We start from the raw sequence: 21227 nt of genomic DNA, 5'->3' as shown, positions 1-21227 counted from the left end.
CCACATTGTATATCCATGCTGTATATAGTATCTATCCATTAGTCGCTTAATAGCGTTTTTGGTTATCACAACTGCTGTCATGGTCTTGCAGTGCTTATGTTCAAATAACCCTTCTTTTACTTATTAATGGCCTCAAGTGCAAAAGTAGTGATGCCTGTAATTCAAACATGTCAAAGAGATGCTTAAAGTACTTCCTTTAGTTGAAAAGATAAAAGAACCAGATTTTTTGAGAGAGAAAATGTAATTTGTATTTCAGTATTTTTTTTATAAATGTTAAAATTTCATTATTGTTGTTAATCTTTTACGTGCCTAATTTATAGGTTTAGCTTTATTGTAGGTATGTATGTATTAGGAAAAAAACATGGTATATATTGAGTTCTCTATTGTCTGAGGTTTCAAGTATCCACTAGGAATTTGGAATGTATCCCCTGAAGAGAAGTGAGAGGACTACAGTGTTATATTATGTTTTTATACAAGTAATCACATGTAATTCTTAGTACTTTTATCTTACAGGAAATCTCAAAGTTAGACAGGGTTAAGTGATTTGCCCAAGGTTATACAATTAGTGAATATACTAGATTTCAACTCAGGTCTGACTGCAAAGCCTACACTCTTTCAGCAGACTACTGCCCCTCAAAAACTAGGGCCTTACCTATAGTAGATTCTTTGTGATTTTTTTTTTTTTTTTTGGTACTGGATTGGCCACACATTTTATGCCCCTCTTATCCTGGTTTTTATAATTGTCCATATATTTCTGATTCTTATTGTATCTTTAGTTTAAGGGGTATCTGTCAAAGGCAGCCCTCTTCAAATTAATATTGTCCATCTTTGAGGTAATGAATATTTTGTAGGCTTTTGTTGTCTATAAGCATGAAACCCAGAGGAAAGAATGTGTTACATATTTAACTCTCTGTATTCATGAAAACTATCTGATCACTTGGCCGTAGGTAAACCATCATGCAACTAGTATTTTTGGTATAAAAAGTAACTTTCTCCTTTTTTCTCCTCCTTTAATTCTAGGCGTAGTACAAGAAGAGTTCGAGAATTGTGGTGGCAGGGATTGCCCCCTAGTGTTCGTGGGAAAGTTTGGAGTCTAGCTGTAGGAAATGAACTAAATATCACTCCTGGTTTGTATTCTATGTTCAGTTATTCCCACACATACAAATAGTCATTTCCAGAATTATAAAGCAAATTAGTAGAATGGCCTTTTAAAAAGGCACTACCATAAATGTCATTTTAAGAGCATGCTTCATTCCTTGCAAACTTTGTATGACTTAATAAGTTACTACATTTCTTATTATATAAATAAGATTGTGATTTTTTCCTTTAGTGTACATCTATCAGTAATATTCTTGACATTCAAATATTATAAATTTAGTCAATTTCAAAAACTTCTAAGAGTCTATAGCAATGAATGAATACATATATGCAAGGACAGAGAAAATAGACTACGTGCAAAGGCTTCCCCTTTACTCAAAACCAAATACTGCAGAAAGGCTACAAATGTCTTCCTACTCTTCTATCCATATCAGTCCTTTTGGGTTTTTTTAATTTAAATTTTTGAAGTTTAAAAATCAGAAAAAGTAAGGAGACTCAAGGAGTTTTCTTATTTAAGTTTCTAAAAACCTTGACAGATAGTAGTAAAAGTAAAGTAGTTTTAATGAATTAAAGTTTAAATAGAATTATGATGCTATTGAATAGAAAAATAACAAAATGGTGCTAAATAGGTCTGAATGAAAATGTTAGTGCTAGACAACACTACAGAAAGATTTAAGATCTCTTAATAGAGATAATATATTGTTATTGTAACTTTTGAAGTTTTTCTTTTTGTATTTATTGAAAAAATGCATGTTTTGGGTGTGATGGCATATGCCTGTAATCCCAGCTACTCAGGAGGCTGAGGCAGGAGGTTTACAAATTAGTGGCCCACTTCAGCAACTTAGAAGAGCCCTATGCAACTTAGACAAGATGCTGTCTCAAAATAAAAAGGACTGGGGATGCAGCTCAGTGGTAAAGGGCCCCTGGGTTCAATCCCCAGTACATATTACCCCTGCCCCAAAATGCAAGCAGTAATGAAATTCAGACATTTTAAGTGTCTTTAATCCAAACTCTCTTATTCTTAATTCTGTTATAAGCACTATAGGCAATTTGGTATCTGATATTTTAGATCTTTTCTCCATGTGCATAAAAAGTGTGCATTTACATGTAATCATTGTTAAAGTTTTCTTTTTTCTTTATTTTTCCACAAAAAAATGAGTTTATGCAGGCTGGGGTTGTGGCTCAGTAGTAGAGTGCTCGCCTAGCACTTGTGAGGCTCTGGGTTCGATCTTCAGCACCACATAAAATTAAATAAAATAAAGGTACTGTGTCTACCTACAACTAAAAAATCTTTTTTAAAGTAGTTTATGCCTTAAGATTATTCTGTGGCTTGTTTTTTCACACTAATTTATCTTGAACATCCCATGTTAGTACATAAAGTCTACCTCATATGTACTGTAGCTATATTATATTCCACAGCTTGACTGTATTGTAATTTATTTGTTTTCATTGTGCTAGCCAAATAAAAGATATATGTTAAAACAAGTTATAGGTATATGTGAAAACAATATCAAAGCCAGGCATGGTAGCACACATCTGTATGCCCAGATACTTGGAAGGCTGAGGTAGGAGGATTGTGTTCCAGGTCAGCCTCAGCAATTTAGCCAGACTTGTCTCAAAATAAAAAATGTTTAAAAGGTTGGGGATGTAGACTCAGTGCTTCAATCCCAGTACCAAACAAAGAATATCTAAGTATTGTTTTTCTACCCCTCAAATTAAGGGATTAAAGAATTACATATATGGGATATGACTGAAAATAATTTAGAAATATTTGCCCAAAGTCTACAAAAACATAATCTTTGACATATTTTTCCAGTTCTAAGAATTTATTCTGGAGAAGTGAGCAGGACTGGCATAGGAGCTTTTCTGCAAGGATGTTCGTTGCAGCAATCAGCATTATAAGTAAATGGACAGAATTATAACAACAATTAAATCTTTTTCTTAATTTTAAAAGTGATACCAACTTTGGATATAATGATTATTTATGATTTTAAATTTTTTCACAAGCTTCCTTGTTATAACATGTTATTTTAAAGAACTTTTAGAAAGAAGTAGAGTTTAGCCCATTATGTTCTGTTATCCTCTATATAAGACAGCTGTAAAAACCTAAATCAAACTTTTTTATAGGTGTCCTATAAATTTTTAGAGATCATTATAGGTGTCTTGTATATAGGATGATAGGAGATAATGGGCTTAGAAGAATTAAAAGTTTAATTAAAACTAAAATTAAATGAAAATTTAACTTGCCCTAGAGAAGGTTAGATTCTGTATTATGTAGCTGTTCTCTTCAAATAAAACACAAGTTTCATTTGCTTTCTATGCTTGAAATATTGGAAGGAAATGTTTTTATATTATAGTCATAAATTTCAGTTAGATTTTAAAAGTCTTGATTAGTGGTAATTTGAAGTTTTGTTTTGCTTTGTTTGCAGTTTTCTTTTTTGTTTTGATAACTTTGGTTTTAGAATGTGGGAAAGCTTGGTAATTTGTACATTATAATGTTGGTTCAATAGGTGTTAACCTTTTGTGACACTGTAATCAAAAAGTTCTTTTTATGTTTGAACTTTTATAAAGTTTTGTAACATAAGTCATTTATTTTCAACATAATTTTAGGTCTTCTCTACCAAACATTTATGTATTTAGAAATGGAATAGGGAATTAATTCTCTTCTTATTCATTTGTGGTGTGGACTCTAAATTTTGATTTATTTTTTGATAAGATAATATTGTTTACTTTGGAATGACTAATAAATTGATGCTTTACTTATTGTATTTGTTTTAATCATGAAATTTATGACCACTAGAGAGCAGTAGCTAAGAGTAATGGCTCTAAAGTCAGTCAAATGTGATTCAAATCTTGGTTCCACTGTATATATTAGGTTTGTAACCTTGGGCAAATTACTTAACATCTAGAAGTCTTAGTTTTCTTCATCTGTAAAATGAGGATAAGATCCTGTCAGCTATAGAAAAGGATTGTTTTTCGTGAAAGTGCTCTGTCCTGAGAGGATATGTATCATCATTGTCATAAAATCAGAAAGTGAAAGAAACATGCACTGAAATCAAAGTATTCTGTTAGGAAGTGTAAGGTATCATCCTTAGGCCTGCTTCAAGCTCTCTCTTTGTTCAAAAATAAAATCAGGAGAGCCAGGTATGGAATTAAACTGAGATGCAGTTAACTCTTTATTAGAGATAGGAACTATAAAAATCTTCCCTGGAGAGATATTCTTTGATGTTCTGAGATGCATCACTGCACTGCATTTTTATTACTGAATGAATTTCATGACTTCTAAAAGTAATGGGTTTCTCTGTTGAGGCTTTCTTCTTCTGAGGCAGTTTTAAAATTTGTGTAAAATAATAAAGTTGACCTGACTTAAAACTAGTTTGAAATTTTAAAAAGCGTGAATTGGCATGCTTAAGATCCTGGGTTCAGTCCCCAGTACCAAAGAGAAAAAAAAAAAGTATGGAGATAAAGTTTGGTACCTGATAACCCCAAATAATTGTTGCCATACAATTTAAAATTATATATACCTCTTCTACCAAATTGATGGGATTGAATACAAGTAATAGAAATGTGAAGTTTAATTTTTTCCTTTTAAATTTCTTTCCAAACCATTAATACTAATGAAAAGTGAATAAAAAAGAGAAAAAATTAAAGTAGCTAGAGTCTGTTTTACATATATGTAGTCAGTTATTTTATAATGTTCTGATTCTTGGCAATATAAGAGTACATGTTTTGGTATAGCCAAATGTTGGAATGCTGTGTTTTTAGGAAAAAAAAAAAAAAACGTATCTACTAATGTGGAACAATTTCTAATAACAAAATAGGATACAGATCAATGCATGTAATCTATTGCTACTTTGTTGCTGTTTCTTTTTTTAAAGGAGGCCATCTGGGCATATACTTTCACATGCATATTTTCATCTTTGAAAGGTTTATGGGAGCTCTGGTAACCATAGTTGTATCTCAGAGAAGGAAATTGAGTTTTTACTCTGTATTATTTTGTACTGTTCATATTTTTTAGAAATCATGTCCATGTTTTACCTTTCAAAATAAAAATAAATTTTGAATAAGAACTCATTTACACTGGCAAAGTGATGCATGCCTGTAATCCCAACTATTCAGGAGGCTAATGCAGGAGGATCACAGGTTTGAGACCAGCCTGGGCAACTAAGTGAGACTTTGTTTCAAAATAAAATAAAAGGACTGGGAATGTAGCTCAGTAGAGTGCTTGCCTAGCATGCACAAGGCCCTGGGTTCAATCCTCAGTACTGCAAAGAAAACAAAAAGTTAATTTAAGTAAAAAAATGTTCTTGGTGTTTTGGACAATCCATAAAAGTTGGTGGGCAAGAAATACTTTTTGCTTATCTATCACTGAAATTTGCTATTTTTGTGTAGTTTTAAATATCTATAATGTATATAAAGTAAAAACAATTAAAATTTGAGAGTTGAGAAAAGTGTTTCAATTTTTCTGTTGCTGAAGTTTTATGAGACTGTATATGGAATCATAACAGCATTTTCAAAAAGTGAGTGATAGGGCACATAAAGTATAAAGATAGGGATAGAAATTTTTGTATGTAGACTTTAGACCAATTCCACATGAAGTACAGGTAACTTTAGCTAGCAATATAATAATGGAGAAACCAATTTAAGGACAGGCAGAAAGCAAGAACTAACATTTATTGAGGGTCTATACAGTGCCAGGAGCTTTACATAAAATCTCTTGTTTAACCATCAGTAAACCTCTGAGTAGGTGTTATTTTTCTGTAGTTTACAGATGAAGAAAGCCAAGTTCCAGAGTAGTTAAGTAACTTTCTTGAAGTCCCACAGATATTAAGTGGCAGGGTTGAAATATGAATCTAGGTCTAACTAGCTCCAAAAATTATGCACTCCCTGAGCAAAATGGCATTCCTCCTGCCTCATACTTGGATTCTATATTGTAACTTCTTGAATGATCAATCACCAGCATTTCTATTTGCTGTCTTTCTGGTTGTATAATGAGTAGTTTCAGTAGAATTAAGTGTTTTTAAGTACTATTTTTTTTCAATATCTGCTACACCAGGGAGACCTGACCTATAATAGGTAAAGAATGAAAATATGTGAGTATATTTCTTTCTTACAATTTATAAATTTTTCCCCAGAACTTTATGAAATCTTCCTTTCAAGAGCAAAAGAACGGTGGAAAAGCTTCAGTGAATCAAGTTCAGAAAATGATACAGAAGGTGCGATTTTTGTCTTTAATAATTTCAGGATGAAAATCTAGTTACTGAAGATAATAGTGTGGTTTTATACCATATGCCAGGAACTGTGGTAACTGATTTACATACTTTATCTCATTGAATCTTAATAACCTTTTTCATACTTATTATTCTGAATTATACAAGAGAAAACTGAGGCTTAGAGAAGCTAAACAACTTGTAAGCAGAGAATCTGGGTTATATAAACTAGATTTGTTGTACTCCAAGGCTCAGGATTTAAATCATAGCAGTTAAAGCAATGAAGTAGTTTTAGGCCAAACTCTTACTTAAGGATAGAGGTTCTTTATCTCTCACTGTGACCTCTTGTCTTTCCCCATCCACTGACTTTCACTTATTCCCCAATATTTATAATTCTTATTGTGCCTTATTCTTTGTTCATTTAACTCACCCATAGCCCTCTTTCCCTCTACTCTCATCAATTTTTTTCCCTAAGCATTTTGGAGAAAACGAGAGGATTTTCTCTCTCTCATCATAGTTTATTGAGTTTAAGTAAATTTACTTAACCATCTACTGTGCTTTAATAATGAAGAACAGTTTTTCTGTCAGTCACTTTTATATATTTGTTTATTTTATAGAAAGCAAACCCTCTTCTCTTGCCAGTAAGTAAAACTTAAAAATGAACACAGTTTTGGATAGAAAAATGGTGCCTATCTTATAGTGGTTTTCTAGAAGGATGTTAAATTTTTTTCTGTTTTAAAAAATGAACATTAGGGTGGGGAAATTTTACTAAATAACATTAGGGAGAAGGCTTGATTTCTGTGTTTATGTAAGTATCATCCTAAGTCCTGTTTCCTATGTCAGTTACTTGTGGGGAATTAAAAGTACAAGGAAGGTGAAGATGTACAAGTTTTAGACAAGTAGGATTTCAACTGTTTCATTATTCCTTTTAAACTGTTATGAAGCATCAAAATTGTAAGAATTAAAATTAAAAACTAACTTCTGAGATATTTTGTTATGAGTAAATAAAGTTGCACTTTGGTAGAAATTGAATTTTTTATTCTGTAAGATATTTGAATTCTTAATATTTTTGCCTACTAACTTAAAATAGAAGTTTTATCCCATGACTTAAAATTTTGCATAATTACCCTTGAAATAGAAAAAGTTTAAAATATAAATCACAAGTAGTGTTCTATTTAATCACAGTTTTCTTATTTCCTGAGTATTTATAACTTACAGTTATTATTTAACTCTTTGGCCATTATCTTTTCAAATATTACTTTAGCTCCATCTCTCTTGTTCTCCTTCTAGTACTTCAGTTATGTTTATGGTAGACCATTTAACAAGCCTCTTATACTTTAATTTTTTTTCTCTTTCTGCTTCAGTTTGAGTGATTTTTATTAACCTGTAATCAAGTTTACTAATCCTTTCTTCTATCTAGTATATTATTTAATCTATCTAAAGAATTTCTAATTTTAGGTGGTATATTTTTAATTGTAGAATGTTCACTTGGTTATTTTTTTATATTATGTTTCTTTAATGAATTTCTTCATCCTTCCATTCTATATTTTATGATATGTTTTCCCTATTTTCTTTAACATATTTATAACAGACCCCATTCTGTGTGTTAATTCCAACATTGGATTATCCATTGGTCTGCTTCTGTTGGCTGGTTTTCCTCTTGATTATAAGTCCTGTTTTCCTGCTTCTTTGCATATCTTAAAAGTTTTAATGGTATGCCAGATACTGTATATAAAAAGAATACAGAGGGGCTGAGGTTGTGTGGCTCAGTGGTACCGTGCTCGCCTAGCATGCATGAGGCGCTGGGTTTGATCCTCAGCACCACATAAAAATATAAAATAAAGATATTGTGTCCACCTAAAACTAAAAAATAAATATTAAAAAAAATAATACAGGAAAGGAAATTGATGTTTCCCTTGCAGAGGAAGCAGGATCCTTTCAGGTAGTTGGATTAGGGATTTATCGCCTTAATTCAATCAGTAGAACTAAGTTGGGGCCAAGTTGCAGCTTTCAATAGAGTTAGTTCATCTCAGGTTTCACATTACTTCATGGGAAGAACTGTCTTATTTTGATTATAGGCTTCTTCTCCAATGAGATGCTCTCCCAAGGACCACGTGACTTTGGGTGATTTCATTTTACCTTCAAACCTGATCCCATGCATTCAGCAAAAGTTCTATAGGGGAAAATCAGATATACCAAATTCAAGCCTCCTCCAGATTGCTATGTCACATCAGTCTTATTTGGCCATGAAAACTCTTTTGGTTTCTCTTTCCTCAAGCAGAGTGCTTTTGTCTCTGGCAAGCTCAATTCTAAACACATTCCTAGATTTGGAGGCTTCTAGGAAGAAAAATGGCCACTGATGTTCACTTCCATAGGAAAGGTTCTTACCCTCCTGTAATTGTAAGTCCTCTAGACTTCTGTCTATCAGCTCTATAGTAATTTTTACAATGTGATATATGTATTTTCCCTAGTTATTACCATGGGAATAATATCCTGCCCTTACATTTTATAAAAACTGGAAGCAGAGTTGTTTCACCATATATTTTTCTGATAAATGTGTAGATATTTTTTTCATATTAGAGTTTAAGTTCTAGCAAAAGTAATATGGCATTTCTTGAAATTTTTCTTGATAATTCCACTTTTAACTTTCCTTAAATAACATATATGCTGAATGTTCATTCTGTGTTTACAAAATTGAACATGTTACAGCCAAGTGATCATTGAAATTTTATCTACTTGGTAAATACAGGTGTATCTGTTGCTGACCGAGAGGCCAGTCTGGAATTAATTAAGTTGGACATATCCCGTACATTTCCATCTCTCTACATCTTTCAGAAGGTGAGGGTTTCTAATGAAACTGTAACTACTATTTTTTAGTCTTTCAATGTCCAAGGGGACAAATTCTCTAAATGAATAGCTATTATTTTTTAAAAAGCAGAACTAGAAAAATTGGGGCCTGTATACAAAAAGTACAAAACTAGTATGAAATTTCTATTATTTTGCTCTACTGATGGAAATACATTGTAGTTAGCAAAGCACACAATACCTTTTGTGTAATAAGTACTTAATACACTTTTATCATGGTGAATTTTTAAAATATTAATAATATTTTTATTCTGTAAGATATTTGAATTCTTAATATTTTTGCTTAGTAAATTATTAAAATATAATGAACTTTGTCCTCAAGACTTAAAATTTTTCAGAATTGCTACTGAAATAGGAATAGTTTATTTTCCTATTTAGTTTTTATAGGAAGAAGTGGTTAATTATTTTTAAATTTTACCATTGAAATGGGAAGAAATAGTTTTATAATATAGGGTGTATGATTGATAAACTATGAGAAAATTTTTTCTGTTAAGATTAAAATTATTAATACAATTTAATTTAGTTGTAGTTTGATGGTTCTCTTTTGTTCAAAGTGTATTACATAAAATGAAATCTCTGGGTGTTTAGCTCAGTCCTAGAACATGTAGGAGGCCCTGGGTTCAGGCTCCAGCAATTCCCCCCGTCCTAGCCAGAAGAAAAAAATAATAATCTGTGTTAAGTTTATTCCTATTGTACCAAGTCTAGAAGTCTTTAAAATTGTTTGCACATTATATTGCATTATATAGCTTGCATTCATCAAATGAGCACATTTGACTTTTTTGTTATTCATCATTGAATATTTTTGTTAATAATTTTCAAAATATCTTGGCAGAATGCATTTATAATATTTTTGATAATTGTTAATACACTAAAACTAGTCATTTAGGAAATGCAACAGTTTTTTAACATGTGAGAAATAACTTAGAGACAATTATTCATGTAGTTTAAAATTTCATTTTTCTCTCCTAAGGGTGGCCCATATCACGATGTTTTACATAGTATCTTAGGGGCATATACATGTTACAGACCTGATGTTGGTTATGTAAGTATTTGTTTCAATCCGTTTTTTTGAATATGAACATTTTATCTATTCTCTTATCAAATTTCTTATGTTGTATTAGACATTTACAATACATATTAAATATACCTGACTGCTTTCTTTGTCCTCATCAACTTACCTAGAGAGGAGACTTTCCATCTCTTGTCAGGAGCTTATAAGACTGGCTGCCAGCTTTGTGGGATTGCTCCTAGGGATTTTTCATCATTTGTTTTATAAAATTTTATTTAATGCTTATGCTATCAGTGTGATTCCTTTATCCCCCTCTCACTAAACCTCTTTCCCCTCACTGTTCCTCTACAAAATAAAACTCTTATATTCGGCCAGGTTAAGGGAAGAATAGGTACCTATCCATATAAGACAAAGGAGGGGATTTCCTTCTTTTATGGGGTGAACAAACCCTACTTTTGGCCCTACCACTCAGTTTGAGAGGTATCTAATAACTTCAGTTCCTAAGCCTTACAGCATTTTGTTGCTGAATTGGTTCACTGATTATTGGCTTCCTCCTCTATAGATCTTTTACTTTCAACATTTCCTTTATTTAAATTAAAATTTATAAAATGCTATTGACATCTTTTATATACTGTTCATATTGTTTTCCATTTTCTTTGTTCTCTTATGAGAATTAGTACTCATTTTTTCTTTACTGTTATTGTAGTTGAATTTTGGGAAGGAACAAAGAAAATATTAGTATTCAGTAGTTACATATAACTAGAAGGTATGAAACTTTCATCTTCTCACGTTTGCCTTAAAATCAAAGAACTTTAGGGTCCTCACCATAAGGTGGCTGTCTGATAAAAATTTACTTTGTTTTGTTGCATGTTCATTTGTATTTGCTCACGCACTCAACAAATATTTACATGCTTATTATTATTGCTGTATGCTAGGCATTGTTCTAGGCACTTGAGATACCTTAGTGAACAAAAGATTATTCTCCTTATAATGCTTACATGTTAGAAGGAGAAAACGGACAATTAAAATTAAACAAGTAAGTCAGGTTATAGTAAAAGGTGATAAGTGCTATGGAAAAAGTATGGTGTGGTAATGGGGAGAATTGTCATGTTTGGGGTAGAGCAGGTTGTATTAAAAATGGTGGTGAGATAGTCCTTATGGAGAAAGTGAAATTTGAGTGAATCTTTAAACTCTCTTGCTTCGGGTATTTAAAAGGAGGTATCCCTTGCACACATGTAAGTTGACATTTAATTTTTTCATAGTAAGTGTAACTATAAAGGTTAAATTTTTGGCACTGAATATCTTACATTTCCTTTAAACATGGATGCAATGGAATGTAAATACTACTATCATGATTTTTTTCATGATTAGATTCAAGTTAAACATTTGATAGGAACAGTACCATAAATGATATATCCTTTTCAGTATGTTACATCATGAATAGATAGATACAGAATATTCAGAAGAATCTGACTCTGAAAAAACTGTGGAAACAACTTTTTATTATTTTCCTATAATATATGCACAAAGTGATATGCAATGGATTTTAATGAGCTTTAAATAGCTTTATGAATATGCATAAAATAAAATTCTAAGTGGTAAAGTATTGTAATTTCTTCCTTTTTAGTAGTATATATATTACTTTCTTTATTTTTATATTTTTGACATGGGGCCTTACCCATCTTGTTGGCCTCAAACTCAAAATCCTTCCACCTCAGCCTTCTGAGTAGCTGGGATTACTATGCCCAGCCATAATACTACTTTTAAATTAACAGTATCTTATATTCAATTAAATGTAGTTTTAATACCTTTATTGTTTTTCTGCCATTTTATTACAGATGGTTAAAAGCTTGCCCTTAGTATCCATTCAGTAAATATTGTGGACTAACAATATAGTCATGAACAAATAGACATGGTCTTGTCTCTGTATTAGTTTCCTATTGTTTTTTTTAAAAAACATATTATTAATTCTTTATAGTTATAAGTGCACACAATAGCTTTATTTATTCTTATGTGGTGCTGAAGATTGAACTCAGTGCCTCACACCTGCTAGGCAAGTGCTCTACCTCTGAGCCATAACCCCAGCCCCAAGATTCCTGTTGTTGCTATAACAAATTACCACAAACTTAATGGTCTCAAACAATGCAACTGATATTTCTTCAGGTCAGAAGTCCAAAATAGATTTCACTCAGTTCAAGTCAGGATATTGGCAGGGCTGAGTTCCTTCTGTGGGTTCCAGGGCCAAATCTATTTCCTTGTCTATTCTGCCTTTTAGAAGCTATCTTCATTCCTTGGCTCATGGCTTCAAAGACAACAGTGTAGCATTTAAAATCTCTGACTCTCTTGTTTCTCTTTTTTACTTCTAAGGTCCTTCAATGATTGCTTTGGGCCCACCCTGATAATCCAGGATAATCTTGTTTTAAGATTTTATTTAATCATATCTGCAAAGTCCTTTTTGCCATATATTGTAATACTTTCACAGATTCTGGGAATTAGGATTTGAATATCTCTGAAGGACAGTTGCTCTGCCTAATACAGTCTCTGTCCTCATGGGATTTTTATTCTACAAAATCAAACAGCCAGTTATTGTATAATCTTCAAGGAAGTCTGAGAAGTAGGAGAGCAAAGAAATATGGAATCATAGAAGCTAAGAGAGTACTACTGTGAATATAGGAAACTTCCCACTGGGTTTTACAATAAATATCATTGATCATGCTGATTAGAGAAGTCTCAACATTATATAGTAGTGGAGCAGGAATCCATATTGAAGTATGCTGCAATGTAAAAATATCAAGCCGGATATGATGTTGCATGCCTGTAATCTCAGAAATGTGGGAGGGTGAGGCAGTAGGATCTCAGAAAGGCCAGCCTCAGCAATTTAGTGAGACCCTGTCTTCAAAATAAACAATAAAAGGGTTTGAAATATGGCTGTATGGCAGAACACCCCTGGATTCAATTACTAGTGCTGCCAAAAAAAAAAAAAAAGGAACTAAGAAAGTAAAATTAGTAATAGATAGTAATTGTAGGCTACCCTTTCAAAATATTTGGGAAAAACATTGTGTAATTACAATTATTCTTTGTAGTCTCTCTGTGTACGTTCATCATATAAATCTCTATTAGAAGTAAATAGTTGACAACTTTTTAAAAATTAAAGACATGTACAGTTGCTACTAATAACTCACAAGCAAACATCTATATTCCTTGACTTTTTACTCAAGGCCTTTCATAATACAAATATATCCTACTTTTCTCAGATGTCTTCCATTTCTCATAAATCTTGTGCTTCACCTGTTATTCCCATTTCTTCTGTTATGCCTATGCTTAATTTCCATCCTGGAATGGTGTTTACCCCATTTCTTTCTCCTCTTTACGAGGAATCTAGGTTACCTGAATCCCTACAAACTTCATTCTTAGAATTTTAGCAGCACATTTTATAGACCTCTTTTATTCTTAGTTCTTAATTTCCAAAAGAGATTTGTTATAAAAATGAAAATAATCACCTGACTTTCACTAAACTTTGTGATTCTATATTCTATATTTTGAAAGAATTTGGAGAGGAAATGAAAATTGAGTAGATAACACACTGAGATTTTTGTAGCAAGTAAAAATTGATAGTTTTTTCCCTCAAATTTTTCCTCATACTTATTAAACCATACCACATGAACAAAAATGTAAAATTAGAATTCAAAACTGTTATGGGTGTTCTGTATTTACCTTTATGGGTGTTCTTTATTTACCTTTGCTGGGAAGAAAGAAGAAATCTTGGTAAATTCTACTTTGTAACACAACTTTGTAATTTTTTAGGAATTCAATTACATAAATTGTAGAGAATCGTTATTTTAAATCTGTTTTTATTTTCTTTTTCTCAAAAGGTCCAAGGGATGTCTTTCATCGCAGCAGTGCTCATTCTCAATTTGGAAGAGGCAGATGCTTTCATTGCATTTGCAAATCTCCTGAATAAGCCATGTCAATTGGCTTTTTTTCGTGTGGATCACAGCATGGTATGAACATTTGAATGAACTATTTCTTTTGTATGTTCTGTATTCTGAATGCCTCTTAAAGTAAAACACAATAATTACTAAGCTAATCTGAATTTGAACTTGTGAAGACACAAAGAGGTGCTAATAAACAAGATTTTCTATTAATGTTAAGGACTTAGTTCTATTTTTCTAGTGTATATTCTTTCATAACTTTATTGAATTTTCTGTCTGCAGATGTTGAAATATTTTGCAACATTTGAAGTTTTCTTTGAAGAAAATCTATCCAAACTATTTCTTCATTTCAAGTCTTATAGTCTTACACCAGACATATACTTGATAGACTGGTAAGTCATAATATACATAACAAATAATAATGAAAAGGAGATAAATTATAACTTTTTCTGTGCTTAGGAACTATTGTAAATCTCATTCATAGGATCATACATATTAAAGAACCTTTCTTTAGAAATAGAGAAACTTCCACATTTTTATGGGGATGTATTTGATTAAGAGTATGGACTTGGCCAGGTCCACTGGCGCATGCCTGTAATCCCAGAAGCTTGGAAGGCTGAGGCAGGAGGATTGCAAGTTCAAAGCCAGCCTCAGCAAAAGAGAGGACCTAAGGAACTTAGCAAGATCCTGTCTCTAAATAAAACATAAAAAGGACTGGGGATGTGACTCAGTAGTGAAGCGCCCCTGGATTCAATCCCTGGTACCCTCTGCCCCCCCAAAAGCGTATGGACTCTGGGTTTAAGTCAGAATCTCTCAATTTGTGTTTCAGTTTCTTATCTATAAAAGGGATTAGTAATATTTATGTCTTCTGTTGTAGCTTTATATGTTTTATCTCTTTCAAGACCTAGCATACGCTAAGTTCTCAGAGTCAGTTGCTATTTATTATTTTTAACACACAAGGGCTTACAATAGTTTTGATAGTGTTTCTTTACCAAGGGCTGTTTTTATCCAGATTTCTGACAGAATAATGATGCCTTATCTAGGTGCTTCATCTTTCCAATTCAAGATCTGTTGGAACTTAGAGCAGTAGCCAATTGATTGTAGAATGATGGGTGAACTTTTTGAAAGAGATGAAGCAGTTGATCTTAAGATAGTTTTGACAAGAGTACACATGGTAGTTTAGACTTTAAGTCCTAGTCATTCAAAAATCATGTAAGTGGTATTAAGCTTTAATATAGAAAAATAAATAAGTGATGTTATTGATCAAATATGATATTTTCCCACTTATTTGAGTCTTTTGGGACCTCCTCCTCCTCCTTTTTTTAAGTGTGTGTGTGTGTGTGTGTGTGAGAGAGAGAGAGAGAGAGAGAAAAGGAGGGAGGGAGGGAGGGAGGGGGATTAGGGATTGAGCATAGGGCCTTGTTAGGAAAGCTTTTTAAAAATTTTCATTTTGAGCACCAGGCTAGTGATCCTCCTGCTACAACCTCCCTAGTAGCTAAGAATACAAGCCTATAATTCCAGCTTGGGACTCCTTCTACTCAGGCTTTTTAAAAAAAACTTGAGTTAATTTTCAATGTATGCTCTTCCATTTTCACTAGGAATATTAGAGTTCTTCCCAAGATAATTGGGAAGAGAATTGAGATCAAATACTAATTCTGTGAGGAAGGGGTAGAAAGAAACTCTTAATTTAAGAAGTAGAGATGGACTTTTGTTTCACTACCCTTGTTGAACTTATTACATACAAATCCCAGAATCATTTTTTCAAGATAAGAATGAGTAACTGGCAGTGCTAAATTTTTGTTTGTTTTGTTTTGTGGGAGAGCTTTAGTTCTCTTCTTCAGATTCCATCAGCCCTACCTCAAACTAATAAGGGTAAAAAGTTGTATCATGGACTGGATTGGTGGAGTGCTTGCCTAGCATTATTGAGGCACTGGGTTCGATTCTCAGCACCAAATGTAAATAAAATAAAGATCCATCAACAACTTTAAAAAATAATTTTTAAAAATTTGTGTCCTTTTATTTGCTAAGGCAATTTTAAGACAAGTCTTCTAGTACCTATTCTCCTATTTCCCAAACCAGAATGCCACCTGATGCACCATTGGATAAAGAATTACATGGTCAGACACTGTCAGAAAGGATAAGAAAAGCCATTTTGGTGATTCTATTGGAAAGGAAGTAATAAATAAAGCTTGGTAGAGAAGAAAACAAAACAATGGATGTTTGCTGGAAGGGGAAGTGAATTATTAAAAGGTTTTATTAGGTTACTAAAGATGATATCTAGCTTCCTTATACACTAACAATAAATAATTTTTATTGATCATTCCTTTTCCTTTTTCTTTTTTTCTCTCTCCCTTTCTTTTTTCTTTTTGGTGATGAAATTCAACCCAGGGCCCGTTAAGCATGCATTGTCACGGATCTACACCCCCAGCCATTAACATTTCTTATGTGCTTAGACACCACTCCAAACACTTTGTATTCATTAATTCCTTTAATTTTCAAGGCAATCCTAAGGTAGAAAGTATTATTATTTTTTAGTTTACTAACGAGGAAACTGAGGCACAGCAAGGCTAAATATCTTGGTCAAGGTAGTATAACTCAGTGGCAAATTCAAAATTCAAACCCAGATTCCATACCCTTACCACTACACTATTATACTAATCTGGAGTTTGTATTAGGCTTTGTCTTTATATAAGATTGTGAATTCACATAATTTTATTATTTATTACTTAATTTTCCATTATTCAAGTTTAGAGAATAAACCATATTTTATTTGCTGTTGTATCCCTAATTTTTTTAAATTGAACTACAGACTACAATAATCATTTATTTATCATCATTTTTTTATAAAGATGCTTAATGAGTGATTGAATTAATAATGAAAAACTTCAAGACTATTTTTCCTCCTAATTTTAGGATCTTTACACTCTATAGCAAGTCACTACCACTTGATCTGGCCTGTCGAGTCTGGGATGTATTTTGCAGAGACGGAGAGGAATTTTTATTTAGGACTGGATTAGGAATCCTCCGATTATATGAAGATATTCTCCTACAGATGGATTTTATTCATATAGCACAGTTTCTAACTAAATTACCAGAAGATATCACATCAGAAAAGCTCTTCAGTTGTATTGCAGCCATTCAGATGCAGAATAGCACCAAAAAATGGACTCAGGTAGAATGGCACTTTAAAGTTTGTAATCGATATGCTAAAATAATCAGTTGGCTTCTTGTAAAAAAGTTGTATATTTCTGAAATGTTAGTGTATGAGTTCAAAATGTAATATCTTTAAAAAATAATTTTGGGCTGGGCATGGTGGCACATGCCTGTAATCCCAGTCGCTCAGGAGGCTGAGGCAGGAGGATAGCAAGTTTAAAGCCAGCCTCAGCAACTTAGCAAGGCCTTAAATAACTCAGTGAGATTCTGTCTCTAAGTAAAATACAAAAATCGGGATGGGGAATGTGGTTCAGTTGTTGAGTGCCCCTGAATTCTCTCCCCAGTACCAAAGTAATAATAATAATAATTTAGGGCTTTGAGATTTTTTTTTTTTTTTTGGTGGTGCTGGGGATTGAACTCACAGCCTTGTGCATGCAAGGCAAGGCAAGCAATCTACCAACTAAGCCATATCCCCAGCACTCAATAATTTGGGGCTTTGAAAAAGCAAGAATGTAAAAAAGATTATCTCTCTTCTACATGTCCAAATTTATAGCTTTATTTTTATGTAAGTTCAGTAGTACTTTTTATTGAACTTCAAATCACAATGATAATTTGTTTAGCAGAGCTGTTAAATAATTACTTAGAGGGTCTGGGGTTGTGGCTCATTGGTGAAGTGCTTGACTAGCACGTTCAAGGTGCTGGGTTCAATCCTTAGCACCAAATAAATAAATCAAATAAAAGTATTATGTCCACGTACAACTAAAAAAATATTTTAAAAAATTACTTAGATATCTGAAATAGACAATGATTTTATTAAACATCTGCTATGTACTAAAGGTTGGCAGTAGAAAGAATCTAATATATAATCGTGGCTTTTTTTTTTTTTTTTTTTTTGGTACCAAGGATTGAACTCAAGGGCACTCAACCACTGAGTCACATTTCCAGCCCTATTTTATATTTTATTTAGAGACAGGGCCTCACTGAATTGCTTAGGGTCTTGCTGTTGCTGAGGCTGGCTTTGAACTTGTGGTCCTCCTGCCTCAGCCTCCCAAGTGGCTGGGATTATAGGTATGCACCATTGCACCCATCTTAATCATGGATTTTTTGACTGTATTGTTTGTGAAGGGAAATAACAGTGGTCTAAGTTAGGTGACATAAAAGAAGCATTATGTCTTGATCTGTTAATAATACAGACAATTGGCACTATAAGTGCACAGATTTATTGCTTATGAAAATGGACTGTAGGAATGACTGTTGGTCCAGAAAATGTTCTGTTACTAAATACTAATATAAGAATATTTGGCAATTGATGAAAATTGGAATTGAATCATATTCCATAAAATTAGGTTTAAAAAAATTGGGATTTGAGAATGAAAAAATTTCAGGGATAATTAAATTACTAAAGGTTTTTCATGTTTATATGCTATAGTTATTTAATCTATCACTTTAATCTTGGTGGTAGATCTTGAGGACTAATCTTTATTTTATATAATTTCCAGGTCTTTGCATCTGTTATGAAGGATATTAAAGAAGGAGACAAGAACAGCAGTCCTGCTCTGAAAAGCTAATCTTGAAAATTAACAGACTAACTGAAATATAAAAAATGTGGGTTTTTTTTTTTCCGGGAAGTGGGGTGGGTGAAAGTTTTCTGTGTTCTATGTAAAAAGCATGAAAGAAAATTATTGGAGAATCTAAAAAAATCAAGAGGTGGAAACTGCTGATTTTAAATTCCATGACTGAAGCAATGGAAATAAGGAATTTATTAACAGTATTAATAAAAAAAAGTATTTTGTAGGGAAAGCCATTTTTCAGAGGAAAAAGTCTAAATGGTTATTACATACTCCATAATTTGGAGTAAACAGTTTAATGCAATAAATTTTTAAAATAGCTTCAAAGATACTTCAAATTTTTATATCTTTTCTTTTTTAACAATTACCACAAAGGCACTATGGAGGTCACTTGGGATTGTTAAATACTAATTTAACCTCTGAAATACTATAGTATGGTATTATCTCCAGTTCTGACCTTTTGCAGATATTTTAGACCAAGAATTAGCAACTTTGATTGTAAACTAAGTCACTGAAATTGTTTATCTTTGTTCACAGGTTGGGGCAAATTTAAATTATCTGGGAACTGGAACATTAGTAGGAGATTGTTTCTTGTTTAAGTGTTTTCCCACAGTATTGTGTCTATTTGTTTTTGATGGGAAATTCTGTTTTCTTCCTTAAAGAATTCTTACCATTCAAATAACTTTAGTCTTTCTGTTCTAGTATAACAAATTGTTCACCTAGTAATTTAACATTAAGAAAACTAAATAACTGATAAGAAGGAAGTTCTTTGCACTTTAATGGACTGAAGACTTGACTTTGGGATTAAAGTCCAAAAATATAAATGAGATTTTTCACTGGTTAGAGTAAAAATTAATGAATTCTGAGAGTTCTTAAATAGCATACTACTTGATAAGACTTTAAAATTTTTAGTTAAAATTCCTCCTCTCTCTGTAGAAACAAAATTTGTTAATTCCAGTTTGAAAATTGAAATCTTATATGTAGCTAAGTTTATTCCTTGTGAAACACTATGCATAAGGTGTTTTTTTTAATCAGTGAAAATGAGTAAAAGAAAAAGGTAAAAATAATTTTTTGAATCTGATGGCATAGCAGATAAATTATTAATCATTGATAAATTGGCATTAAATTTTTTATGTTTAATTTTCAAACCTGGACTAAATCACTTGAGTTTTATGAGTATAACATACTATTCAGTTAATAATTTGTAATGTTTTATGTTGAGTTTGGTTTGAAAGAAAACCTAAGCACACTATTTCTGTTAGTGGTATATTTATAGTCTTTAAACTAACAAATCTGAGAGTCTTGTTAGTGTAGTGACTGCCTCTTTAGAAGTATGGGACCAGAGAGTATCGGTATATTTTACCCTATGGGTCCTTCTAGCCTAGAGATTACTAGTGGAATCCTCAGAAATTAACCCCATCATAGGGGCTGGCTTGGTGGAAACTGGTAGTTTAATAAAATATTAAGGGAGTACCCAGAGTCTTAATAGGTTTCAGGATGGCCTTGTAAGTCTGGTAACTATTTCCTTGGTATTGGTGACCCTAATAAAGGGGATGTAACCTCTGGCTGTAATCTCATTGAGATTATACTACCTGCCTAAATTTAATCTTACTTTTATGCATTCATTTCCTGAATTGGACCTAAGTTACTGTATTTCTTTTTCTTATTTTTTTATTATTGTACAGTTTGTTTACCTTTCAAGTGTAAATGTATATATACATATATATAATGTAAATACAAGGATTTCACTAAAAACCACTAGTAACAATTACCATGTAAATAAAACTTGCAAGCAGAGTAACTACTTGAAATGAGTCTTCATTACTTTGGGAATATCTGGTTTAGTTAACCACATCTGGAGAAGAAAAGGAATATACATCTTTGGGGAAGAAAGGCCAAGTTTCTCTTCCAAGGGATGCACTTAGACTTCAGTCTTGAGACTTTCAGTACTGGCAGCTAAAATACTGTACTGTATCTCCTTTCTTTGAACCTTGTATACAGGCAATATGTGGTTATTCACATGGTCAGTGTACAGCAGTTTGTTTTTTGATTGAAATATTTGTGCAATTAAAAGTAACTTTTCTTAAAATATCCAAAATAATGTGAGATTTAATATGATGTTTTGGTTTCTTATGTATTCACACACACACACACACACACACACACACCTTAATTGTTGTGTGCCACCTGCCTTAATTGTTCTTTTAGCCCAGGTCTACACTATATTATTTAAATGCTATTAAGATTCCAATAACTAGTTTTAAAGTCAGATTTTGTTGATTTTTTTCCCACTGGTGACTTTCATATAATGTTATTGGGTTGAGTATATTTGTCTTTACAAAAATTAGGTGCCACTTGTAAAAAAGCATTGAAATTTTCAAACCTTCTGACT

The 21227-nt window shown here is 32.3% G+C and overlaps 1 protein-coding gene across 2 annotated transcripts in view; it reads left to right on the top strand.

Moving 5' to 3' along the window:
• Window positions 1-20636, top strand: part of Tbc1d12 (TBC1 domain family member 12) — an 81056-nt gene extending 60420 nt beyond the window's left edge. Inside the window, exons 6-13 of one of the 2 annotated variants that reach the window (XM_078037859.1) lie at window positions 1021-1127; window positions 6234-6314; window positions 9058-9146; window positions 10144-10215; window positions 14055-14183; window positions 14397-14506; window positions 17028-17286; window positions 18767-20636. In XM_078037859.1, the coding sequence (XP_077893985.1) occupies window positions 1021-1127; window positions 6234-6314; window positions 9058-9146; window positions 10144-10215; window positions 14055-14183; window positions 14397-14506; window positions 17028-17286; window positions 18767-18835 (916 nt within the window). In that variant the 3' untranslated portion in view covers window positions 18836-20636. The remainder of the gene's footprint in view (window positions 1-1020; window positions 1128-6233; window positions 6315-9057; window positions 9147-10143; window positions 10216-14054; window positions 14184-14396; window positions 14507-17027; window positions 17287-18766) is intronic. The other variant, XM_078037863.1, reaches the window with a different exon arrangement.
• Window positions 20637-21227: the final 591 nt, after the last annotated feature.

This window comes from Ictidomys tridecemlineatus, chromosome 1, assembly GCF_052094955.1.
Source record: "Ictidomys tridecemlineatus isolate mIctTri1 chromosome 1, mIctTri1.hap1, whole genome shotgun sequence".
In the NCBI taxonomy this organism is placed as follows: domain Eukaryota; kingdom Metazoa; phylum Chordata; class Mammalia; order Rodentia; family Sciuridae; genus Ictidomys; species Ictidomys tridecemlineatus.
The sequence above is the reverse complement of the archived record's forward strand: the minus strand, read 5'-3'. Positions and strand labels throughout refer to the sequence as shown.